Here is a 25,540-nt window from a genome sequence, read left to right on the forward strand (position 1 = left end):
ATTCATTCATTCAACATTCATTTATTAACAACTAGGTTAGGTATAGAGATACAGAAGTGAACAGAATGCTTCCTCCCTTCCTGGAGCTTAGATTAATAGGGGAGACCATCATTAAGTAAACATGCAAAATATCTATATACAGATGGTGATAAGTGATAAATGCTGTGAAGGAAATAGACTTTGAGAGAAAATGGGAGAATCTCATTTATATGGGAAGGAGTAGTTTTGGGGGAAGGCATTGTGGAGTAAGTTGAGATGTGAAAGACATGTAAGGAGTGCCAGGCAAAAATTTAGTAATTTTTAAAGTTACTGTGTCACATGTTAACATAAAACACCAGTGTTTCAGAACACTTTATAGAACTAAACCTTCCTCTGGAGAAATAAGCAATATATCTTCCCAAAACAAGTAGAAGGAATAAATTGTAAGGGGAAGAGGAAAAGCAAGCAGAGCTGCATTCTGAGACACAGGTAATATATGGACAGTGGTCAGACAACTCAGGGTCTCACTGAGTTGCTGATAAAGGGTAATGTTTGGTCCAATAGCAGAGACCCCACATCTACCTCGAAGAAAAGCCAGGGCCCTGTCCTTACTGCTATTTACTGGAAATGATCATTGATTCCCCACCCCACCCCCCCTTTTTTCCTTTTTCTTTCTTTCTTTCTTCTTCTTCTTTTTTTTTTTTTTTTTGATATTAGAGAATGAATCCAGGGTGCTTTAACACTGACCTGCATTCCCAGTCCTTTTTATTTTTTATTTTGAGACAGAATCTTGTTAAGTTGCCGAGATTGGCCTTGAACTTGAGGTTCTCCTGCCTCAGTCTCCAGAGCTGCCAGGATTACAGGAGTGGACAACTGGCCCAGCCCCTTGTCATATTACCTCCATTTAGACAATGTTAGAGTCCCTTTTTCTATCTATCAGCAGTGAATTGTGAACTGGACATGTTTTAAAACAAATTGCCTTACTAAATGGGTACATCTTTTGATCTTGGTTAATTCCTTTGAAACTTTATCAATGGCTTGGTAAACCATTATCTCACATTTCTATGTTTACTTCCAAGAGTGATTATGCAATGCCATTTGCAATATTGTTTTTCTTTTCACATTAATCTCTTCTTGAATACAGTATTTATAATGCTTATAATTTTGGGGAGTGTTAGACTACATGTAGGTACTCAACAAGGAATGAAATTCTAGAGAAAAAGATTGAAATGAGACATTCATTTTCCAAAGGATAAGTTTTCTCCAATAGCTTTTCTGTTCCTACATTAGATTCCCTTTGCCCGTTGGTGAAAGTGGATATTGGGTCTTAGAACTTTGGTTCTCCAAAGTGTGGTGTAGACGACAGAAATGTTGCCTGCGAGACCAAATGAATCTATCTCTGAGCTGCCCCATTATTGGGGCACATTGTGCATTGTAGGCAGGGGGGCCTGGTGGAATGCATGGAGGGTGAAGGAAGCTCCAAATCAGCATGTGCCTGAGGCAGCAATATGGACTGGAGTCCCCCATAATCCACATTTTAGGGTATAGGGCAAAAAGAAAATTTCCTACTATTTTAGAAATTGCTCTTTTTACTTATCTGGCCCATAAAGGGGAGACAATTTGATGCTTTTGTTTCTAAAACATCTATATTCATCTTTATTCTTAGTTGAACACAATATTTATTAGATTTTAAATTTGGGGGAGGGCAAGAAAATGTACAGTTTTGCCAACAGTTAAGGGGCCCCTGTCCCTGAACTCGAGATCTCAGGGCTTTCTCTCTGTATGCATACTTCAACATTCCTAAGAGAGAATTTTCTAGTCTTTGAGAATCCCAGTAATCTCACTGCTTGACAAATTAGCCCTTTTCATTTGTGGACCACTGTAGTCATTAGAAAGATTTTTCTTTAAATATTTAATCAAAATATTTTTCTTTCTACCTAAATCTCCATTTTTTTTCTTTTTTGATATTGACCCTTTAGAGTTTGAGGGATCCTCTCCTGACTCCTCTTATACTTTTATTTAGGTCACACATCCACTGTTTTTTCAGCCATTTCTTATGAAATATGGTTACCGAATCTCTTTATCATTTTTACTCTTCCTTCTTAAAAAGTATTCTTGTTTATCATTGCTTCTCTTAACAACTATTTCATTTAATGCCTGTTTTGTCTCAGTTTTTCTTTTACTTATGTCAACTGCTTATTTGTTTACTTTAAAGTCTAAGATTGTATAATTGAGAATATATATTCAATAAAGTCAAAAACTTAGAAGAAGTAGTAAGCCAGGGTAAAAGAAAGAGGAACGAATACAAACACATTAACTGTTAATTGCTTGATACAATTGTTTTGTTTAATTCTATTTACTAAAATTCCTAGAAGACAAGGTGAAAAGAGAAAATGCAAAGTTGGAGGAATCATTCAGATTTTTTAGAAGAGGCAATATCCTTAGGTGTGCTAAATTTTAAAAGGCATTTCTCACATGAATTCTTTAGAGCGTACAAAACACAATTGTCTTAGTACAACTTATCCCTAAGAGTAGAGTGATAAGTTGTTGCAATGACAGAGTGCCCAAGGATCGGGTAATTTATTAAAAAAAGAGGTTTATTTAGCTAACAGTTCTGGAGTTGGAGAAGTTCAAGATTGACTAGCTTTCTCTAGGGTGGGCCTCATGCTGTATCAAAACTTGGTGGGTGACATCACAAAGGAGACCAAACTCCTGTGATATATATCCCATTCCCACAAGGAAAGCCTTAATCTGCTCAGAATGGTAGATCCCTCATGATTCCAAGTGCCTCTCAAAGGTCCTACCACTTCTCAGTACCTTTACACTAGAGAACCAAGCTTCAATATGAGTTTTGGTAGGGACAAGTCACATTAAAACCTTAGTAATAATGAAAATGACCTCTGCAGTAGTCTGAAAAAAATGCAAAAGTGGTATTCATATAACTATTTCTTATAGTGATGTTTAGTAGATATTCTTGGCATAACATTTGAACATAGACCAGTAAAATCAATTTATTTTGTGTAACAGTCTTTGAACACCCTTGCCGTTTCCTTATCCTAAAGATTCTTCCTACTTTGTGTCAAAGTCTATGATTTGACTGTTACTTACATAGAATCCTTAGGTGAACCTGAGGATGGTATTATGTATTTGGTTGATTCAAATGATGATTCAGAGTAGTTATTTTTTCTCTTTATTTTGTGTCTCTGTGTGTTTTATCAGATCCCTATTAGGAAAATTATCAAGTGTTATTTCTAATAATTATTTTTATGCTGGAGGAGAAACAGTAATTGATTAGTGAATATCCCTTCTTGTCCTTGTCTTCTCCTATAGGGTCCAGATTGGTTTACTATCCGAATTCCTGCAGTTTGATTTTCAAGGGTGAGACAGACCTGTGCTCTTCAAAGCACAGTATGAAGAACACTTCCCTGGAAGTGAGAGGGTCCTATATGGGAAGGGACATGCAGTTCCAAGACACATTTGCCAAACCACAGAGATTGTAGGCCTGCCACCCATCCACTGTTATCATCATTATTTAGCGTTTTTTGGAAGGTCAGAGCCAAAATAAGCAATCTGTCCGCCAAGGAAGTGACACCAAAGTTACCACAGGCGTTGGAGGCCCCATTCATATTTAGTAGCAGTGACTTGTGTCATATTCTTGTCTGATTCCATCAGTCTGGCCAGGCATCTGCCTCCTGCTGTCTTTCGACAACTTTTTTTTTTGGCATTTCTCTTTCCCATCTTCCCAATAATAGCTACCCTGGTGTGTGTTTGCTGCCTCCCCACTTCCCAACTTTTTTTTTTCCTTTTAGAATTTAAACAATGAAGGGGAATAAATGAACTGTGCTAGTGAGAGATAAATAAGGAAGGAAGCTTTTTTTGGGTTCCTGGCTCACCCCCTCCCCAATCCCTCTGCTCTTAGGGAAAAGTTATAGTATTGTACTTGAAAGCATAGAGCCAAGAATCTTAGTTCAAGTCTTGACCCTAATGAATGATCTTCCTTAACCTCTTTTTTCCTCATTATAAAATCCATTTAGTAATAGAAATTTCTCTCATGGATTTGAAAAGAGATGGTACATGAAAAATACTTAGAATGGTGACTGGGTCAACATATAAACTGCCACCATTATCAGGCCACTGAAGTCACACCAAGATATTAGCCTCATATTGAGATCACTGGGATGTGGGACAATGAAGAACACTGGGCTATTTGGAGTGACTTGTTTGGGATTGTGTTTGGGGATGGATAATGGGAAATATGTACAAGTTACGAATTCTTCTGAGTTTCATCTGTTTGCATCAGAAATGTGAGAAAACAATAATATTCTTCTTTCTTAAAAAAATTAAAACAGATTTACCTCCCCCTCCTCCTTTGAAAAAAACATTTGTTTTAATCAACTTTTTTGTCACTGTGACCAAAAGTTTATTTGAGCTTCACAGTTTAAGAGGTCTCATTCTACACATGGTCAACTCTATTGCTCTGGGCCTGAGGTGAGGCAGAACATCACGGTAGAAAGATGTGGTGGAGGAAAGTGGCTCAGAACATGACAATCAAGAAGGAGAGAGAGAGAGAGAGAGAGAGGGAGGGAGGGAGAGAGAGAGAGAGAGAGAGAGGGAGGGAGGGAGAGAGAGAGAGAGAGAGAAAGAAAGAGAAAGAGAGTGAGTGTTAGAGTTCTGCTTACTAGGTACAAAATATAAACCCCAAAGGCACACCCCCTATCTCCTCTGGCCACACCCTACCTGCTTATAGTTACCACCTAGTTAATACATGTCAGTGGATTAATCCACTGATTAGATTAAGGCTCTCATAACCCAATCATTTCACCTCTGAAAATTTTTGTATTGTCTTACATATGAGCTTTTGGGGGACACTTTACATCTAAACCATAATATTACTCAGAGGACTAAACTGGCCCCATTAAACATCTTCAGTAGCTTTAAGTGATGTCTGTGAATTAATGTAAGGTTACTCCTAACTGTCCAGAGGGCAAAAGTTAAAATAGATACTGCTTATGGAGCACAAATGTTGGTTATTTCTCAGACAGTCAAATTTTCTTCCCTGTTGATTCTCAGACATCAGCATTTTGAAGGAGGGATAGAGAGTCAAATGCTTCAGTCAAATGCTTCAGGTTCTTCAGGTGCGCAGGTGTGAGAGCAGAAGAAATTAGGTTGGTGGAAGGGGAGTGAAGCCCTCTGGTTAGAACTTGAGGGTTTTCAGGTTGTGTGTGTTTGGGAGGTGGGAAGAGGTGGGAAAGTCTCAGGATTCTTCATCCATCAGGTGCAAAGATGACTGAATCCTTTGCCAAAAAGAATTTGGTCTCTGAAAACATTTTGGTATTTCTGTGGTTAGCTTCCATTAGACTTCTTTTGCATACATTGTGTTAATGTTTTGACAAATCCTTATTCTTATGAAGATTTTGCATAATTTAAGTAGGTATGGAGTGTAGATTTAGTGCCTTTGCAAGTCACTCTGAGTATAATTCCTGGAGAATATTTTATGGTTCTATTTCTAGTGTCCCAAAAGACTACAAAGGCGTGGTTAGGCTCACATGCCTCCTTTGCATCATCCAGAATGACAGGCATTCTCTGCTTCCATTTACAACATGGTGATGTTAATTAAGGTCCCTCCATTAATGATTCTCTGAGTTCAGGTCATACCCTCAGTGGCTTAGAATCTGGGCCTAACTAATTGTTGATTACTGTCCAAAGTGAGCAAGTGTTTTCCTTAAATAGAATTTGAGATTAAAAAAAAAGTTGTTTCTAGTTTCTTCATATCTCTTGACCATTTAGGATTTGACTTTTCTGCTTTAGCACTGGGGTGAAGGGTGAGGGCATTGGGAAAGCTGGCAAGTGAGTTAGCATTTGAATTTTTCATTATAGGCATGTTTTGCTTAGTGAACTAAGGGACTTAAGGGATTTGCCTCAATTGGACCAAAATGCTTTAAGTAGGATACAAATTTCCTGGTTACCTCAGGCTTTCTTACTTCTGTTGTTGAATTGACTTTTGTAGTGGAATCCAGAATCTTTTAAATTCTATTTTGTCCTAAACACTTAAATGGACTTCTATTCCACTCTAGTTCTAATGTCTTTTATTTGGCTTGAGATTTAGCTACTTTCTTGCCTAAATCAAATGATTTCTTATTTATTTGTAAAATTAACAAAGTTAACAATTGAATAGTGATTCAGAGCACTGTGAGTTATTCTTATTTAAAGTTGTTTTATTTAATTCTTTGGATTATTACAATAATTCCATGGCTGGTAAGGTGATATTTTTCTCCATATTACAAATAGCAGGTAGTATAGCATAATGATTAAGAGTATGAGTGCTGGAGTTAGATAATTTGAGTTTGAATTTTAGCTTCAGTAATTCCTAGCCTAGTCTCAGCTAGAGACTATTTTCCAGGTAGGTAGGTTTATATGAGAAGTAAATAATTCAGGCAAACACATGAAATAGTACCTATCATATATTAAGTGCTCAGTAAGTCTCATTATAATTAATATTATTGTTATTGGTAGAAAATATACAAAGAAATGCAAACTCAAAAAAGTGGAGCAATCTATCTAAGGTCGTAATAGTAAACAGGAAAGTTAGGGCATAAACTGAGATTGGGAGACTTCTGACACTGGTTTTACATCTAAATTCTGTACACATTCTGGGAGGCTATAATTGGGGTCATCCTATCTTTCATCTTTTAACTTCTTTATCTTAATTTTCTTTGTGTTCTCCCCATTTATACCTGTTGGATATTGTCTGTCCAGTTATGGGATTGATTTCTTAGAATTCAGCAGAAGAGGGTCCCGCATTGTGGCTCAGTAATAGAGTGCTTGCCTAGCATGCGTAAGGCACTGGGTTCAATCCCCGGCACCACATAAAAATAAAAACAAATAAAATAAAGGTATTGTGTCCATCTATAATTAAAATAATAATAATAATAAAAAAAGAATTCAGCAGAGGAGTTAATAGTAGGTGCAGGGATATCCCCTGATCTCCCTCTGAATTCTGCCCCGATAGATAGTTTTGAGAAATCAACATCTTATTTCTATTAAAGCATATAATTATTTTCATACATTGAGAGATTTTTTTTAAAAAAGTAATTAATAAATATAAACTTCTCAATTCTCTAATTTCTTCTTAAGAGGGAGAATATTTAAATTTTGGTGAATCTCATTTGTTGTTTCATATCCCTTTGAGATAGTGGAAAAATGGGTTATATTAATTCATTTTGGGGGAAAAGTAATTGAAGTTCAGTGTGAAAAGAATATAGGGGTTAGAGTCACACAGATGAAGTTCAGATCTGGTTCTCTTTGTCTATTATATATCTCTAAACTGTCCTCTTCTTTTTAATGGTGATAAGCAGAGTGTTGTTTGGAGGTTTAAAGGAAGTTTTTAGCATACTTGACATATACCTGGCACTCAGTAATAGGGCTATTATTACTGTTGAGGAAAAGATTACTTTTTTTTTTTTTTTTTTGCACCAGGGATTGAATCTAGGAGCACTTAATCACTGAACCCTTTTTACTTTTTTATTTTGAGACAGGGTTTCCCTAAATTGCTTAGGGCCTTGCTAAGTTGCTGAGGTTGGCCTTGAACTTGCAATCCTCCTATATTAGCCTTCGAAGTTGCTGGAATTACAGGCATGTACCATGCCCAGCAGGAGGTGACTTTTCATACTGGCTCAGAGTTATAGTTAGGTGGGTATCCAGTTCTCACTGAATACTGCATGCACTGCTTAATCTGGATATGTTTTCTCTACATTTTAAATCTAAGTTTTGATATTTAGGTTATTTTGAATGTGCCCCTTGTGGGTAGGTCACTGGCTCTGTGGGTCAGCAGGCCATGTGCAATGCCCCTTACATCAAAATTCCAAGTTTACTTCATGTCACAAGACAGAGTTAATGAATGCGCATGACAAACAAGGAATGTGATACTTGCAGAATCTGTCAGATGTTGTTTGGATAGCTATTCTCAGAAAATTAAAGTAGCAGGTGTTTACTGAGTATTTACTACATACTTGGCATTGTGTGAATTAGGTGATACAAAAGGTACTTTATCTGTCTTTCACAAGACTCAGAATTTTCTGTGGAAAGCAGATGTAATAGAAATGTGACACAATTAAAGAACAACAATAAATACTGTAATCCAATCAAGAGCACTCTGGAGTAGGTGTTGCATGGGCTCTCATAGCCTAGTAGATAGAGTCAAGTAAACCCACATTTAAAGAGTGGTTCAAAAAATGATGATAGAGTTATAAATAGGGAATGAAGAGGAAGGGTTATGTGGTATGTGTAAATGTGGGTGGTGGTGTCAGTTCCAGAGAGAGATGATGTTTGAGTAGTTGATTAAGGGGATAGAGGAGAATTGAATGAGGAGGACAAAAAACAAACAAACAAACAAACAAACAAAAAAACCATGCTTGTAAAGTCACGGAGAGGTGTAAGAGCCTGGTGGTAAGGAAGAACAGCATTTGTTCCATATTTTTGGTAGCTGGAGCTTAGGGTTATGGGGAATAGTGGCAGGAGAGTGAGCTGAAGAAATGAGCAAGGGTTAAGTCATTAAAGACCAGACTGAGAAGTATGAGCATTAAAATGTTGGCAAGCCAGCAGGCAAGCACTGCAGTGTTAGTGTTTCAGGATGGTCTGGAATAAGAAATGAATGAGAAAGGGATCTGACTAGACTTATGGTGTAAATCAGTTCTTTTACTTTTCCAGGTGGAACTTGCAGAAATCTGTGCCAAGAGTGAGCGTTATATTGGCACTGAAGGAGGAGGCATGGACCAGTCCATATCATTTCTTGCAGAAGAAGGAACTGTAGGTAGCATTGAGCTATTTGGAAATATCAACAGGGGAAAATTCATAGGAGAGGAAGGCCTTGAGCTTCCCAGCATGCTTGGTTATGAGCAACTTTTTCTATTAGACTATATTATAAAATGTTCTTTCCCAACTGCTTTATATCACTGGTTAATTTACTCTGTTGCATGTAGATAGTCTCTACCTCTCCTCCAGATTCATATCTCAAGTCAATTTTTTACTTGTGGTGTGTTCCCCACTGCCATGTCTTCATTATTAAGATGAGATTTCTCAACTCCTACTTATTGAGATCTCCTTTCCTGCTCCTGTCCTAAGTCACTTTATCTCATGGCATTTGCATAATCTCATGTTGGCTTTAAACCCAAATTAGTTCTCTTACCACATGTATTTACAACTCCTCTTTTTATAATTTACTCTTTGGTATCATTTTTCTCTGTCAACATTTTTGGGGTTTCAGTGGTAGGAAAAAGAATGTTGACAGTAAGCCAAGAATGAATTCCTTAGCTGGATACTACTTCCCCCTGCCCATCAACTGCTTTAGGCAAGACAGAGGTTTTGGTTTTTACCCATAAACTGCCCATTTCCAAAATAGAAGCAGACTATTCTTTAAGATATTTTCTTAGTTTTTCATCATATTCCTAAAGGCTTGGCTGTCTTCCAGGAACACCTGGATTCCTTCTTGTTAAGAATATTTGTTGTTGATTTTCTTAAGCCAAAGACATGAGGCATGAGGAAACTTGGCTTAATACTAAAAAAATACTCTGGGTGTTTTGGATGAGAGCTGACAAGCAGACATGATGGCAACAGTATGGAAGTTAATGTAGATTAGGTATAGAGTTTGAACAGAGTCCAAGTTCTTTGGACTTTGGCAAAGTGCTTCACCATCTGACCCTTACTTTACTCCTCCATTGTAACTTCATACCACTTCTCACTCCTCAAACTCTAAATTTCAGCCAAGTTTCAATATTTAAAACTCTATTAACACCCAACATTGTTTGTTGCCTCTGGACTTGCATAAACTTTTTCTTCTTGACGTCCCATTTGAGGATAGAAATTTCTTTCTGCCCTTCTCTTGCTCATCTTTTAGTTTTCAATTTATATTTTCCTTTTTTGAAGGAGTTACACTAGGCTGTATCTGATTAGGTGCTTTAACTAGGTGTCTGTAAAGTATCCTGTGCTTTGCTACCACTGTCACACTTGTAACTTGGAAATGTATTTGTCTACTTGACTATCTTTGCTACTAGATTGTAGACTCTATGAGGGGAGGGATACTATCTGTCTTGTTCACTGTTTTATCTCCAGGGCCTGGTACAGTGACTGGATGTCAATAAATGCTCTTTAAATGAATGAATGCATTTTGAGAGAAGACTTTGTTAGGATAAATACATAAATGTTTAAGCATTTTCTGAATCCCAATCAATCATATCTCATTTGTCATTTTTCTTCTAATAGGCCAAGTTGATAGAATTTAGTCCTCTGAGGGCAACTGATGTGAAACTCCCAAGTGGAGCAGTATTTGTGATTGCAAATAGTTGTGTGGAAATGAATAAGGCAGCAACTTCTCACTTCAATGTCAGGGTGATGGAGTGTCGACTTGCTGCAAAGGTAAGAACATGGAAAACTAGTGAAACTTTTAGTAGGCTTTTATTTCTTTTTCTGCTTATTCTGTCGTAGTTGGTATCTTTTCACACGCTTTAGGGCAACATTCTAATTGAAGGGTTTGGGGTACAGACCAACTGGACTCCAAACTGAGGAAATGGATAAACCAATAGCTGTTGTACACCTAGCAGCATGAAGATAATAATAATTCAGGACATAGTATTACAGACAGTAGAGAATAAAGTAGGGATTTAAAGTTAGGGGGATAGCCAGTAGGCAATGGTTAGTATATGATCAGATAGTAAGTAATCTAGTCCTCTTTAAAGGGACATGGGAATTAAATGTTATGGAGGATCCAGAGTAGCATATAATATGAATAGAAAGTTGGAGAAACCTGAGGCTGGAGGTTAAAGAATGGATCAAGGGTCAGAAGCTATGCTCTACTCTTCCTTTGATCTCTTTCCTTCTGAGCTGATGGATATCGCCTAATGATCACCAACCTTCACCAGGTTCTATCTGTCTGTAGTAACAATTTTTTATCTTTTTCTATACTGGACACTCTAAAAATACAGACTTGGTACAAACTCCCTGTGTCTAGAAGGAAGAGTCAGCCCAGCTCTGACCTAGATCCTGTGGAAATGTAGGTACAGTTATTCCTTGTGACTGACTAAGCACTTGTCTTCTTACTCCTGCATCATGAGGTTGTGAAGCTAGGGAGAGGAGAGATAAGCCAGAAAAATAAAAGTGTTTTTCTGTTTTAGGGTTTATACCTTCTTAAACTCTCATCCCCTACCCCAGCCTGACTAGTTCCAAAAGTGATCTTATTTTGTTTTCTGTTGTAAACAGATATGGTCACACAGGCTTTGGCTTCCTGTCACATCTTCATAAGAGTTCTTCAAGGCCTTTGCTTAATCTTTTTGTTTCTTTTGATCTTTCCTCCAGATAATCTCATGCCCTTTCAGAGTTTCAACTTCCATCTCTATGCTGGTGAAATCCCAGCAATTATCTTCAATACTGGCTTTTTTCGTGTGAGCTCCAAACTTGTATATTCAACACCTTATTGTATATTTCAACTCGAATAAATCATAGACCTCTTAAACTGAGAATGTTCAAACTGAACTCTATCTTACTCTCACAAACCTTTTCTTCTGTCATTTGTCCTATCATCATTCATTAATTATGGCATAGACTTCTCACTGTTCATTAAATCCATGCTGTCTCTCTCCTTATCATTCTTTAAATTAAACAGTTATAATGATTGTTTAGAAAATTAAATCTTATCTGGCAATTTCCTTGCTTACCATCTTTCAGAAGTTTCCCATTTCTTTGGAATAAGGTAAAAAGTCCTATTACCAGCTGGAAAGCTAAATACCTGAAGCCTGTGCACATCATCTTCTTCATCTCCTTGTATCTCCTACTTTCATTACATTCCAGTCATGAGGTTCATTCTCAGCTCTGGAACTTTGCACACGTCCAGGACACTCCTCTCTGAAGTCTCATTTAAATGTCCTTGAAAGAAACCTTCCTTGACTTCCTTAGGATTTCTTTATATTTTGCATCTGTCGGGTATGGTACTTATCACAATTATTTTTTAAATGTCTGTCTCCTTTTTCAGATTTGATTTTGCCTAAAAGTTGAGGCTATGTCCATGTTGTTAACTCTTATATCCCTAGTGCTTAGGCTGAAATAGGTGCCGGATAAACATTTCTTGAGTAAATGAATGACTACTTCTTGTTTTACCTTCTCTGTCCCGTTTATTTCCCTACATTTCACAATTTTTCTTTTACAAGTGCCTTTTGTGTGCCCAGCACTGACCTAGATCCTGTGGAGATGTAGGTGCAGTTATCCCTTGTGATTGACTAAGTGCCGCAGTCTCTGGCTGGGCACAAATCACGAGTCTCCACACAGCTTGTAGATTCAAACAGCAATTCTTTATTCCCGAGCTCACACCGGCTGTCTACAAACACGCGCTGGGGGAATCCACGTTCTCTGCCCAAGTCCACTCCACATGGGCTTCTGTCTCCCAAAATATACTGTCTGACCCTAAGCACTCAAGAGGAACTCAGTAGCAGGATACGCCCTATTATAAAGGGGAACACCCTAATCTCCTATTATGCTAAACTGCCCTATTCTAAAGGGGGAACACCCTAATCTCCTATTATGCTAAACCGCCCTATTCTAAAGGGGGAACACCCTAAACACGGATCCTGCCCTGGTCCTTGAGCAAGGTCACCTTGCAGAAGTCCTTCCACTAGACAGCATGGGAGTAAGCTGGCAAGGAATTTGTCATACCTACTTGACTGATGGCTCCCAGCAACTAAGCACTTGTCTTCTTACTCGTGCATCATGAGGTTGTGAAGCTAGGGAGAGGAGAGATATGATAAGCCAGAAAAATAAAAGTGTTTTTTTGTTTTAGGGTTTATATCTTCTTTCTAAACAGATCAAGATTTAAATGTTTTATATTTGAAATTTTTATTAAGATAATTTATAAAACCTATGTAGAAAAATGTTTTAACATTGAACTTTTCATAGCATCTGATCAGTACATATACATAAAAGGAGTACAATAAGTTTTTCAATATCAAGGGTTCAATGAACTTTTATTCCCTTAGGACATTCTTCCTCTTTAGGGAGATGGAAGAAATTAGTCTTATTTGTTTGAGGTTTACTCTTGTTGACTTTTTATCTTGAGGTTGATGAGTAAGTGTTGTCTTCCTAAGAAGACCTCAGACATACACAATATTATTTTGAAAGTTCTATCACAAAATTATATATCCTCTACTAGAGCCACAGGTGACATTTGAAAAGGTTCATATTGTCACTACTCTGGTCCAAAGAAGCAAGAAGAAAATGAGGAATAAAATTGTGGTATGGGGGGAATGTCTCTTAAAAGTTAACTAAAAGTGTTTCTGAAAAAGAAACACTCAGAAACAGTAGTAACTGAAGATCTTAATCCACTCCACAACCTCCTATTCTGGAGGATATCCTCTGAGTTTAACACATAGCTCCATATTCATTTTAGAGGTACTTTAGTCAGTGAAATTGACATCTGAATTTGAATTTTGGCCACATATTTTCCCCCAAATGATGTAGATAAGACACATTGTTTAAAATACATAATATTTCCTCTCTTTCAAAATATGGAGGAAAAGTGGGAGACTTCATCATAATGGAGACAATTTTCTATATCAGGTTGCTGCAGATCATTAGAATCCAAAGTTCTGTACAATAAGGAAATGAAGATAAAATTGCTGATAAGTGCTGTATCCAGAGATGTTAATGTTAGGAATATGTTTTTGCTTAGTAATGTAGACTGAGATTCTGTTAAGCATATTTTCCCTGCAACATGGTTTATGTTTTCATTCTTCCATTTTGGTTGTAGGTAAGTAGAATTAATTTTTCTTTGAAATAAGTCTTATCAAATAAGAAAATAAACTCATGTTAAAAGGTAAAGAGGCTTATCTCAAATAGGACAAACTTTTGTGTTTGCAGACAATAATATGTCAGTGGAGAATGGCTAGTTAGGATACTTTTAGATAGAGCTCCACAGGGCAAAGGTGTAATGAATAACGTTTATTTTTCTTCTTCTCCTATCTTCCTTAAATCCTTTGTTGAAATTGAGTGTCTTTCATATTTAGTTAGCACAAGGAAGTACACTAAACCAATAGAGGTGATTTTTTATTTGTTTTACTTTAATATTGAGTTTCTTTTATTCTTGTTTCCTTTCTCTGTCTCTGCCTTTCTGTCTCTGTCTCTCTCCACTAGCTTTCAAAAACTAATTGATTTAGATTCATTAAAAGTCATAATCTTATAGAGCATTTGAACTAAAATTAAAAACATTTCAAAGAAAACTCAGTAGAGATTTATAATTATTACTTACGTAAATGATACTTTTAAGTGAGGCACATTTTTATGTTCTTAAATTAACAAAGTGGTAGGAGTCTTTAATGGGCACAAAATCCTTCATATTTTTCATGTATTTAGTGGCTTAAACTTTTCCAGAAATATATTATGTCTATAAAAGAGAGTATCCTTTAGTTTCATTGAGGGATAAAATTGTGAAGGCAATAATGAGTATTATGGGAAGTCAAGTAGGGAAGAGAAATTATACTGTTGCTTTTTGCATATCCTCAACTCTTTGTGGCAATGTGTGGAGCAATGAAGGAGAGAGTTTCATGTGGTCCTTTGACACTTTAGGGAATATTTCCAGTGAATCTTTTGAGGGCCTTTCTGGTCAGGGACCATCACTCACCCAGTTTTTCAGCTCTTTCCACTTAGTGGTCAATATGGAACTTATTCTTTGTCTGATAGAATGTGAGGAGGAGTTGGTATAATATTCTTAGGTCTTTGGCAGTTTCCTTGAATTTGAGCAGGGAAAAACCAAATACCCAAGAATGTAGCCAATTTCCTCCATTCTGTTGATTCAATAGAGCATACTGCCAAGACTCTAGCATGGAGTTTTCAGAGAATGGTGAGTCCAAGCTGTATGGCAGTGGGGGGACATACTGGGGAACTGGTAATATGTTCAGTGGAAACAGGCCTTGGCAGGCCCTTCAGTGCTGTATTAAGGATTACTCAGACTTAGTCCTGGAAATAGTAGGGAGACATTAATTAATTAATGTTGTTAGCAGGGGATTTGAGAAATATTATTCCAACAGCAGAAACTTGACTTGATGAAGAGAAGTGTGTCTTAAAGAGTATTGGGTAGGATACAAAGAAAGAGAGATGAGAGAAGCTATCACTGGACCTTGTAAAGGGTTGCATCCAAGTCCTCCTGATTGTGTTTCTGTTTTCCTTTTGACATGTATGCCATAACTTTGAAAAGTTTTCTAGGACATCTTCCCTACCCTCACTAGATTCAGTGCTTTTGTATATACTCTAAGCACATCTTATATTTTTCAGTTAGAGCAGTTTATCACAATTGGATTAAGTTCTTCACTGTGTAATGTTTATTTAACATTCTGTCTCTTCTGGTAGCTGTGAACTCGCTGTGGTCTAAAGGCATGTGTACCTCAGTCATTGCAGTCTGTCTGCCTGGGGCCAGGGAATTGCCAGGTACTCAGTAAACACTCATTGCATGCAGATGTGCACAAATGAAGGAAAAGCATTGAGTTCATAAGGGCTGCAGCTTCAAGCTGAAATGATGAGTAAAATGTATGGGTTGCTGCTGTGAGGTTTGACAAAGGTAGGATGGAAGGTGACTTGAATTCCCCCATGGAATTTTCTTACAAGTATTTGGTAATTTTAGCTTTGAATGTGTCTGTTGGTCACCGATATAGCCTTCAGATATAGTTGTTTTAAGGTAGTAGTTAGTTGAAACCAATAGCTAAATTCAGTTTGCTGGGGAAAAATATAGCAAGAGAAGTTCAGAAGATCAGAATAAGTTTGGGAGATGGCTTCAATTAAATAAGACAAGAAAAAAAAAGATGAGTGCTGGAAGGAAATGATATATACATTTGAGGCAAGAGGGAAAGCAGGAAAATTCAATGCTATGAGAGCCAGTGCAACAGGGAATTTGAAAGTGGGTACCAAGAAAGGTCTAAGATTATGGATTAATTAAAAATAAAGAGAATTCCAGGACTGATAGTACATGCATATAATCCCAGCTATTTAGGAGACTGAGGCGGGATATTTGCAGGTTCTCACTTAGTGAGACCTGTCTCAAAATAAAGTTTCAAAAGGGATGGGGAAGTATCTTGGTGGCTTGCCTAGACACATGAGGCCCTGGGTTCAATCCCCAGTACCACACACACACAAACACGTACACACACACACACACACACACACACACACACGTGCGCGCGCGCGATTTAAATAAACAAACAAACAAACAAACACATAAATAAATATTAAGGGGTCTGAGAAAAGACTAATGGATTTGCAAGTGGTTTTGGAGATTAGGAAGTCTTTGGGAGACCATATTCAATGGTTAGAATGACTAGGGAAGGCCTGGAATAGTTGTTGGAAAGCAATGGAAAGATAAAGAATAAGGAATTTTAAAGTAGGAAACATTCATATATGTTTGAAGGCATAGAAGAAGGAGTTAAATGGGAGAGAATTGACTAAAAGTCAGAAGAATGTACAGAGGAAAGAAAATTTGATCCTCCCAGAGTGCCTCTTCTAGACCAGGGAAGGTGTTACTTTGTTTTAATTACTATTTAATCTTCACAATTGTTTGTGAATGCCTCATTTTACATACTTGGAATTTCAGGCCAAGTAGTGTGGTGACATCTTTGAAGTGAATGGAGGAGTCCAAGTCTGTTTTAGCCTCTGTTCTTTCCATTGTTTCCCTTAGGAATTAAGCATAAATGGGATCCTGAGCATGATGCTGAAGTTTGCCTTAGAGAAGAGAGCTTGTGTTGAGGGAGGGTGTGGAGAGGATTGTAGTAGGACCATTGACACAACTAGAAATATTCTGTGGCCTGTAAACTAATATGGAAAACATGACAATGGGGATGACTAAGAATTGGGAAGGTCAATGTGGTGAATGTGTTCATGGTAGTTATGGATGCTACATGAACAGAGGTCACTATGTAGTGTGGAATACTGGAGAAGGGCTCTGTGTAGTTGGAAGAAGGTTGAGGGAAAATAATTTTTTAGAGTATCCCCAATAAAAGCAGCTATGTATGATTCCATTTATGTCAGACTATATGTGTAGGCATGCAGAGAGAAAAGTAAGATAGGATGGTTATCAAAATGGCAGTTAAGCTGGGTGTTTTGGAGCATGCTTGTAATCCAGCAGCTTGGGAGGCTGATTCAGGAGCATTGCGAGTTCAAAGCCAGGCTCAGCAATTTATCGAGGCACTAAGTAACTTATTGAGATCCTGTCTCAAAATAGAACTTTAAAAAGGCTGGAGATGTGGCTTAGTGGTTAAGCACCTATGGGTTCAATCCCTGGCACCAAAAAAAGAAACAACAAACAAACAAACAAACAAAAAACCCCAGTTGATGGTTAATTCATTGGGGGTGATTATGAATGATTTTATTTTTCTTTTTGTACTTTGAACTTTTAGGTATTATTTAAAATTTTTGTCATAAGCATTTATGTTATATGGAATGTAGCTTGTTGAATGAATTGCTGTTTTTAGAGGTAGCTTTTCTTTTTGCTGACCTGATGAGGAGAAAACCTGGTACTTTTTCCTTTGACAGGTTAATACAATGAGATAGTTGAATAGACGTAGATTCTGATAGGGTCGATATCTTTGAACTCGCTTAATGGGGCGGTTTTTGGACTGAGAACTTTTTCTGGTTGTAGGAGAGTACTTAGTACTTTACTTTGAATCTGAGATGACTTGGAATCTCATTCCCTTGAGAGCATCTTTAACCAGTCATAAGTAGGAGTTAGTGGTAAATATCCCAGTTCTCTTCTCTTTGTGTAAGTTATAGCTGAGGTTTATACATGCAGTTCTCAGAGGGCCCCACAGACTTACTCTCATCTGTCAATATCAGTGCTCTTCGTGTTTGACTCCTTTTCCTGTCTCACTTTCCACTTCTCTATTAGTGCTCTTTAGGATCACCTTCCCCACAACTTCTTGCCCCCCATTCTTGTCTGAGGGCCTGCTTCTGAGACAAAGCTGCCTTAGACATTATCCTATCACTGTATATCAGTGCTTCTTTCCTTGACCCAACAAAGCACGTGTTGCTTGTTTTCATGTCCATGGATCATGGGACAGAGCTAGGAACCTCCCAGAAGTAGTATCTGATGTGAACACCTAATGGGTTTGCTGTGGAAAAAAAGAAAACGGTGAATGTTGACAAAGAACTGCTTTTTCTTATTTCCCCACCCTGCTACTGAGTGAGGAACTTGTGACGAAATGACCTGTAGCCCTGCCCCACAAATGTGAAGTAGGCCAGTCAGCAGGACCATAAGTGATGAATTCCCTCATGAAATTCTGTCTTTGAGCAACAGCAATCTTACCCACCCACTTCCCTCATCTGCAAGTCATCTCTCTGCTTCCTGAGCCAAATTTCAACAGGCTTAAGCAGCTTTCCTATTTTACTCTTCCAGTGTAGTGCAATTCGACAGATGATGGGCTGTGCAGCTGTTGTTGAGGACATGTGGTATATTTCATCCTTAATTGAAATACACACCAAGTTGGCTGTGTAGACCCTTCAGCTGAGGGCCAACAGAAAACTGAGATATTGCTGGAGTGAATGTGAACTTCTGTATGTTAGTTCTCTTGTCTTTAGGGCAAAGGATATAGGGGGTCCTGTGAAAACTGAATCGTGGGCTTCAGGCATCCCTCACAGGCTTTCTTCCTATACATCACTGGCCCAGGTTTTTTTTTTTTTTTTTTTTTTAAATCAAATGTATGGGGTAATGTGAGAATTCGGATGGGAACTTGTGACTGAAAAGTTCTTAGAAAGTGCCCCCTTTTCAGGACTGGGGATGTGGCTCAAGTGGTAGTGCGCTTGCCTGGAACGCGTGTGGCGCTGGGTTTGATCCTCAGCACCACATACAAACAAAGATGTTGTGTCTGCTGAAAACTAAAAATAAGTATTAAAACAAAAAATTCTCTCTCTCTCTCTTTTAAAAAAAAAGTGCCCTCTTTTATTATAAGGAGATATTCTCTGATGTTTTTCCTTTTTCTTTATTTTCAAAGAAATCCATTTATCAAAGTATTTTTAAATAATTGGAATATTCAGTTCTAGCAAAAACCTTAGTTTATACTTAGAAATGCCTTTCTAAGACTTAGGCAGTGATTTGAGCTAATAGGAGTAACACAACATAGATATCATCTGTACCTCATTAAGAATGTGGCCTGTGGGAAGCAAGAAAGAGCTATAGGTCTTGAGTTCAATTTCTAACTCTGTTATTTATTAGTTAGGTGACTTTGGACAAATTACTTTCATCTCTCAGTGTAATAATACCCATCTTCTAAGTTTGTTGAAGATTTTAAGAAGCAAAAAACACATTTGAAACTAACTATATTTGTTAACTTCATTGCTTATCTTGGTTGGATTCTGGATACATTTCACAGAAAACATTATTGTATGAGATCATTGACTTCTGCTCTTTTTCCACATAAAATAAATGTATATTTATTTGTATTTTGTTTGACTTTATAAGTTTTTTCAAAATATTTTTGGAATACATTGGCATATAGAACATGAATGAATGAGTTCAATGAATGAATGAGTGGTCATTTGGTAGAGCTATCAACCCATCACTGCCAATAAACACTAATTAAATGTGCTAAGCAAATAAGGGCAGAAGAAAGGTCTTAGCTTATGTCTTTGCTTTAAAAGTGGCACCATGTTCTGTGAAATAATTGAATAAAAAAACATAGTTCTATTGTCTCTTTTCCCAGTTCTGCCTTAAAATCATTAACTCTTTTCAAATGTATAAGCCAGGGTTTTAAAAAAAATGATTAATAAATATAAGAACTTCTGTTATTAACATTCTTTAGAAATGAGTGGCTCTAACCAAACTACAATAGTCTTTTGGTAAATCCTGCTTCCTCTCTAAAAAAAAGAAAATCAAATCATTAACAAAATAGAAGAGCAAATCAGATGCACATTTCCTTGAAGACTAATTTCCCCTTCTCTTGCTTGCTTCTTTTTTGCACCTGCTGTCCTCACACCCAGGCAATGATTTGTTTAGGGAGAGAAATCTTCATTGTTTTTGATTGCCACCTGCTCTGAAGGAATGTCAGTGGTTTGGGGAAAATGAGAGAAATAATATATTTTGGACTGGCATTCCCATAAGTGGATCTGGTTAGAAAGAGTTGGTTTGTATTCTACCCTCTCCATCAGTTTGTGGGTCTGCCTCAGGACACAACTGAAAGCCAGGCTCCTTTTCTTGAGGGTGGAGAAACATACAGCTATACTACTACCAGCAACCTAATGAAAGGATTTTTCATAAGGTCACCAATGAGGTTTTCATTTAAAATCTGGGACTTGACTCTAAACGCCCAGACACTTAAACTCATTAGGCATTTTCATAGAGGCATGTAGTAAACAGGAAGTGCTCTAATGAAATCAGGCATTCAGTGTTCATCTCAGGACCCAGGTCACACGAGAGTTGATCAGTTTTCTCTAGACTTTATATAGAGAGATGTAGTAGAGATGAAACGAATAGGGATAAAATAATGAAATTATTCAAATAAATAGCCCTGGGGAAAAGTGGTGATAGACTAAGAAAAAAAATCAGTGGGGGATTAGTTGTGCGTGTGTGCACATGTGCATATGTATGTGTATATATATGTTTTATTACAGGTATCTAACTAGCCTGTGAGTATCATATAGTCATGTTTAATTGCAAACATCCGATCTCAGTATGCACTTCCAAGAAATGGTGGGAAATTTCAATAGGTTGAGTAGAAAACAAACAACAACAACAAAACCCTAAACTGCTGAAAGTTGATTCTAACTAATTAGAATAGTATATATCAATCCTGGAATGAATATTGATTGATGTCTTGGTTTGAACTTGCAGCTCCTGGCTAAGTACAAAAGCTTGCAATGGGACAAAGTCCTGCGACTGGAAGAGGTGCAGACAGAACTAGGGATTAGTTTGGAAGAAATGCTGTTGGTCACAGAGGATGCCCTTCATTCTGAACCCTACAGCCCTGAGGAGATCTGCAAGTGTCTGGGAATTAGCCTGGAGGAACTCAGAACACAAATCCTGAGTCCGAACACTCAAGATGGTGAGTCTGCTGGAGAAAGGAGGGCATGGATTATTCCCCCACTTACACCTGGAAGGTTTTCAAACTTCCCTAAGGATTGAGCTAATTTTAAAGCATAGTTTTGAGATAATTTAGAGAAAGTGTGTGTTTTGGCAACTAAATTATCTAGGTGCTTAGGTTCATAAATTCATTCATTACCAAACATTTCTTAATATATGCCAGGTATTTTGTTTGGGCAAAGGTGATTAAGACATGATTCCTGCCTCAAGAGGTTTGTGACTTAATAAGCTTCTCTTTTTTCATCTTATTTTTTTCCTTATTTATTTTCCTGGTTATTATGTTATTTATATAAAAGGATCTAGGTTAGTGCTCAGAACTGCTTGGAACAATACTGTGGAACACCAGGATGTTTTCACTGCTTAGGTTGAAACCCATGGCCCACTTTAAAGTGGAAGTTTATTTCTATTTGCCTGCTGCTTTTAGGTAATGTTGTTTTTAAACACATAATATCAGAAGCTGAGATGAAGCTGAGATGAAGGCGAAGTACAAGTTGGAGGCACAGTATGGAGTCTTGGAGTAGTTGTTCCTCTTAGAAGTAAAGGTTGTCTATTTGTGGGAGGTCAGTATTAGTGACAAGAACATTTAGTTAAGATTTAATTTCCCTTTAAGGTGAGGTTAGGAAGGGTGGGAATATGGCAAAAGACAAGCCCCAAAGCCCCATTTCCATCCCATTTGGATTGTTTCTGTGACTGGTTATTGAGTTCCTATTGTGGATTTGTCTGTGAAGTAATCGTCAAGGCTACCACCATTGACAAATTTGGAATGGGATAAGGGAATCATTTGAGGACAGGGATTGCATTTGGGTTTCTAACATTGCCAGATTGATTTTAATTTGATGAACATTGATTAAGTTTCTAGAATGGCCAAATGATGCCTGTTACCTGTTTTTGTAATATTAACTTTCACTAGAATACAGCCATATTTATTTGCTGTAGTTGGTTTTGCAGTATAAGAGTAAAGTTGTGTAGTTGTTTGGAGCCTATAGAGTTCACAAAACCTAAAACTCTGGCTCCAGAAAAGCAGTAAACTAAAGGTTGCCTCAGCTTTGCCATAGAAATAGGCATAATAGGAAGTAATTGTGTAAGATTCATGCTTGGTAATGGAGCTGCTCCCAGAGTGATGAGTGTGATGATGGAGTGTACTTTGGAGACAAGAAAAGAGAAGTCAAAGCCAGCTTTACTAACGAGATAGCAGTGAGCCAAAAGTTAAATAATAAATAGAAGTTTCCTAGGCAGAGAAGCAGTCAGAAGGAATTTGAGGTAGACAAAACAGAACAGAGAGGAGTGAGAGAAAATTACATGACCAGAAAAGTATGAAATGAAGAGGATGGGTAGGGAATTGGATAGGAAGATCTCCCAGGTAAACAACATTTTCTACTTTGACCTAAGACAGTTTCTTTAATTCAGTCAATATGCATTAATTTCTTTTGAATGCTGGATATAAAGACAAGTAGAACATGGCCTCTATCTTCTAGTGACATAGTATATAAAGGGGAAGAGAGCCCTGCAACAATCACAGTTAACAAATACCTACTAAAATACAGGTGTTGGTCAAGACCCCTGAGAGTATGGAGGGGATAACAGCTAAGCTGGATCTTGAAAGAAAGTTATGGACTTCCCAGACTGAGAGGGTTATAGACATGCCGGGCAGAGAGTAGAGCCTGTGTAAAGAAGGAAACACAGGAGCAAAGTATTGGAGAATATGTACCATGAGGTATAGTGTGCTGTGTGGTGACAGAAAGACTGCCTCAATGGCTGTCGCATAGGATTGCATTATTCTACTCTGGGTAACACGGGCCTCTCATAGGGAATCTTTGGTTAACTGTAGATTCTTGAGACCATAAAGGAGAATTCTGTTGGAATTGGTGACTTCTTGTATCCAGGGAGGAAGGAAGAGTAGAAAGGAGGAAGGGAGGGAAGGAGGGAGGAAAGTGGAAAGAAGAAATAGAAGGTAAGTAAAGTCAATGTATAGATAGCTAGCAAAACTAGGGAATTACAGCTTTGGAAGTGGTTTTGGGATAAGTGTTTTCTTTCCATCTATCTTTAAGTTTGATGCAATGGTACATTATTTAAATAAAAAACAAAGAGGTAATGAAGAAGTGAGGAAGTCTTAATAGATGTTGAGAATATTCATTGTCAAGTGATGTTCTTAAAGCAATCTTTTCATGGTGTTATGCCTTAGTTCACCGTCACTTAATTGCCCACATGCCTTAATGTGTTAGATTTCTTCTCAGTCTGGCCTTAACTTCGTTCTATCCGGGCTGCCTTTTGAACCTATACACAGACATGTAGGCAGTGTTGCCTTGGCTAGACTGTACCACCTACTTATTAGCAGCTTGGACTTTTAATAATAAATACACTATTTTCCAACTGGACTTGTCTACTTTTCTGAAATATAGTTTCTACCTATCTGTAAAGCTAAATATGTTTTATCTTTCTCTACTCACAAGCTATTTTCTTTTTCTCTGTATCCATGACCTTTCTTTCCAGATCTGCTTATCTTTCCTTCCCTGCTTCTTTTTTGCACCTTTTGAAATAATTACCTAGAATAACTTAGAAAATACAAAGGATAATTTGCTAATTGTAGCACATGTATTGCTATGTATTTACTCACTTTTTTAATCTATAGGATACCGACTTCATTCCTTTTGTAAAAGTGATGTGTGCTTCATCTTACCTCTGTATCTAAAATCACTGCTCTACTGCTCCATTTGTATTACTATAATTTACTCTTGTTTTGTACTCAGTGAATCTATGTCCAATGAATGAATCTATTTTGTAATCCTGTCATCCTAAGGATTCCCTTTTACTTTTTGAATAAATAAATTAAAAAAAACTGTGAACATAAATTAGTCTGTGGATTCTGGAGTTGCCTTGATTAATGTTACTCAATTTACTTTCTAAATCTAGCCATCTAGCCCCAGCCAAATTTCCAGCTGAATTTTAGGGTCCAAAATCTTTTTTTTTTTTAATCCTTTTCATTTGGTCCTTTCTGAAATTTTGCCTCATGTGATTTTAGATCTGAAACAAATGTTGAAGATGACATTGTATTTAGATCAAATTATCCCATCAGAGGACTCTGGAGAGTGCCACTGCCCCTTTACTCTAGGTGCCTTCACTTGAGCATGCTTAGTTTTGACCTGATCTAATTTTTCCGTCATGGAAACCCTTGACTTTTAGGGACACAGAGACTTCCTATGTCTCATTTTGGCAAAACTCCTTTCCACATGGATACAAGTGTGAGTTGAGATATTGACCTTGAGGTGACAGGGTAGGGAGAGATGTTTACAACAAAACTGTGGTTTGCAGCTTCTGCTAAACCAACCAGACTCCCAAAGGCCCATGTGCAACTGTCATTTTCTCTTTCCAAATTTCTAATAATTAGATTTAGAAATGCTCAGAGGTCATTAAAATTAAACACACACTCAAAGAAAAATCCTCAAATCTTTTAGATGTTTTGAATGACTACAAACCATCATTAAGAACCAGTTAATAATAGTTTAAGAATTATTTGCTCGACACTGCCTACAGGTAGGAATTGTTTAAGTGTGTGGTCTATTGGTCTGGAATCCTATATTCTCAGAGGCAGGGGCCAGACTTTATCGAGAGGGGGTATTTTCTAAGTATGGCACAAGAGGAAAAGGTGAATCTGTGATTAGAGCCAGGAGAGTTAGGCGCATATATCAATCACAGGATGCAAGTCAAGGACACATATTAGAGGACAAACATGGAAATTCATGGAAAAATGGGAACTAAGAGAATGGGTAGGTACTTTGGATGCTAGTTTGAAGAAGGGAGAATGTATTGAAAACATTCATTTTCAGAATGTTCATAGTGTTTCAGGTTGAGGTGACCCAGCTGGCTGTTTAGTTGCACTGTGCTGAACTGGACACAGATTTCGTTCCTTGGATTACCAACTTTGCCTGTGACCATATTCTGACAAAGTGCTGGTCAGTTGCTGGGTCAGTCTATTTGGATCCTGTGTTCTCCAGAGTTATAAGTGATATTCATGGCTTTTGATCAAGTATAGGACACTGGCATAGAATGCTTTTTAGGAAGACACCTAGAGTTAATGGTAAAACATACACACACACACACACACACACACACACACACACACACACACCACACCAAACAAACAACCATAAACAACAAGAATACATCTTGTTATTTTATTTACTTTATGGTTTTTCATTCACTTTTCACACATATCTGATTTGAACTCACAACAACTCTTGATACAGGGTTATCCCTATCACACAGACGAGGAAGTGGAGATGAGAGGGTAATGTGATTGTCGGGATCACATAGGTAGTTGGAACTGAAATCCTAGCCTTCTGATTCAATCCCATACTTTTTCTGGAATCACATTCTCCTCTTGGCATTCTTATAAGCTGCTTTTAGCAGTCTTTTTCCAAGCAAGGAAGATGATGTTTTAGCTTGACTTTCATTTTTTTCTTGAGACTAAAG

The 25,540-nt window shown here is 37.5% G+C and overlaps 1 protein-coding gene across 5 annotated transcripts in view; it reads left to right on the forward strand.

Moving 5' to 3' along the window:
* Positions 1 to 25,540, forward strand: part of Galk2 (galactokinase 2) — a 129,841-nt gene that overhangs the window by 70,589 nt on the left and 33,712 nt on the right. For all 5 annotated transcript variants that reach the window (XM_076848562.2, XM_076848561.2, XM_076848559.2 and 2 more), the window contains exons 6-8: positions 8,686 to 8,784; positions 10,237 to 10,389; positions 20,822 to 21,032. In XM_076848562.2, the coding sequence (XP_076704677.1) occupies positions 8,686 to 8,784; positions 10,237 to 10,389; positions 20,822 to 21,032 (463 nt within the window). The remainder of the gene's footprint in view (positions 1 to 8,685; positions 8,785 to 10,236; positions 10,390 to 20,821; positions 21,033 to 25,540) is intronic.

Source organism: Callospermophilus lateralis, chromosome 3 (assembly GCF_048772815.1).
Source record: "Callospermophilus lateralis isolate mCalLat2 chromosome 3, mCalLat2.hap1, whole genome shotgun sequence".
NCBI classification, from domain to species: Eukaryota; Metazoa; Chordata; class Mammalia; order Rodentia; family Sciuridae; genus Callospermophilus; species Callospermophilus lateralis.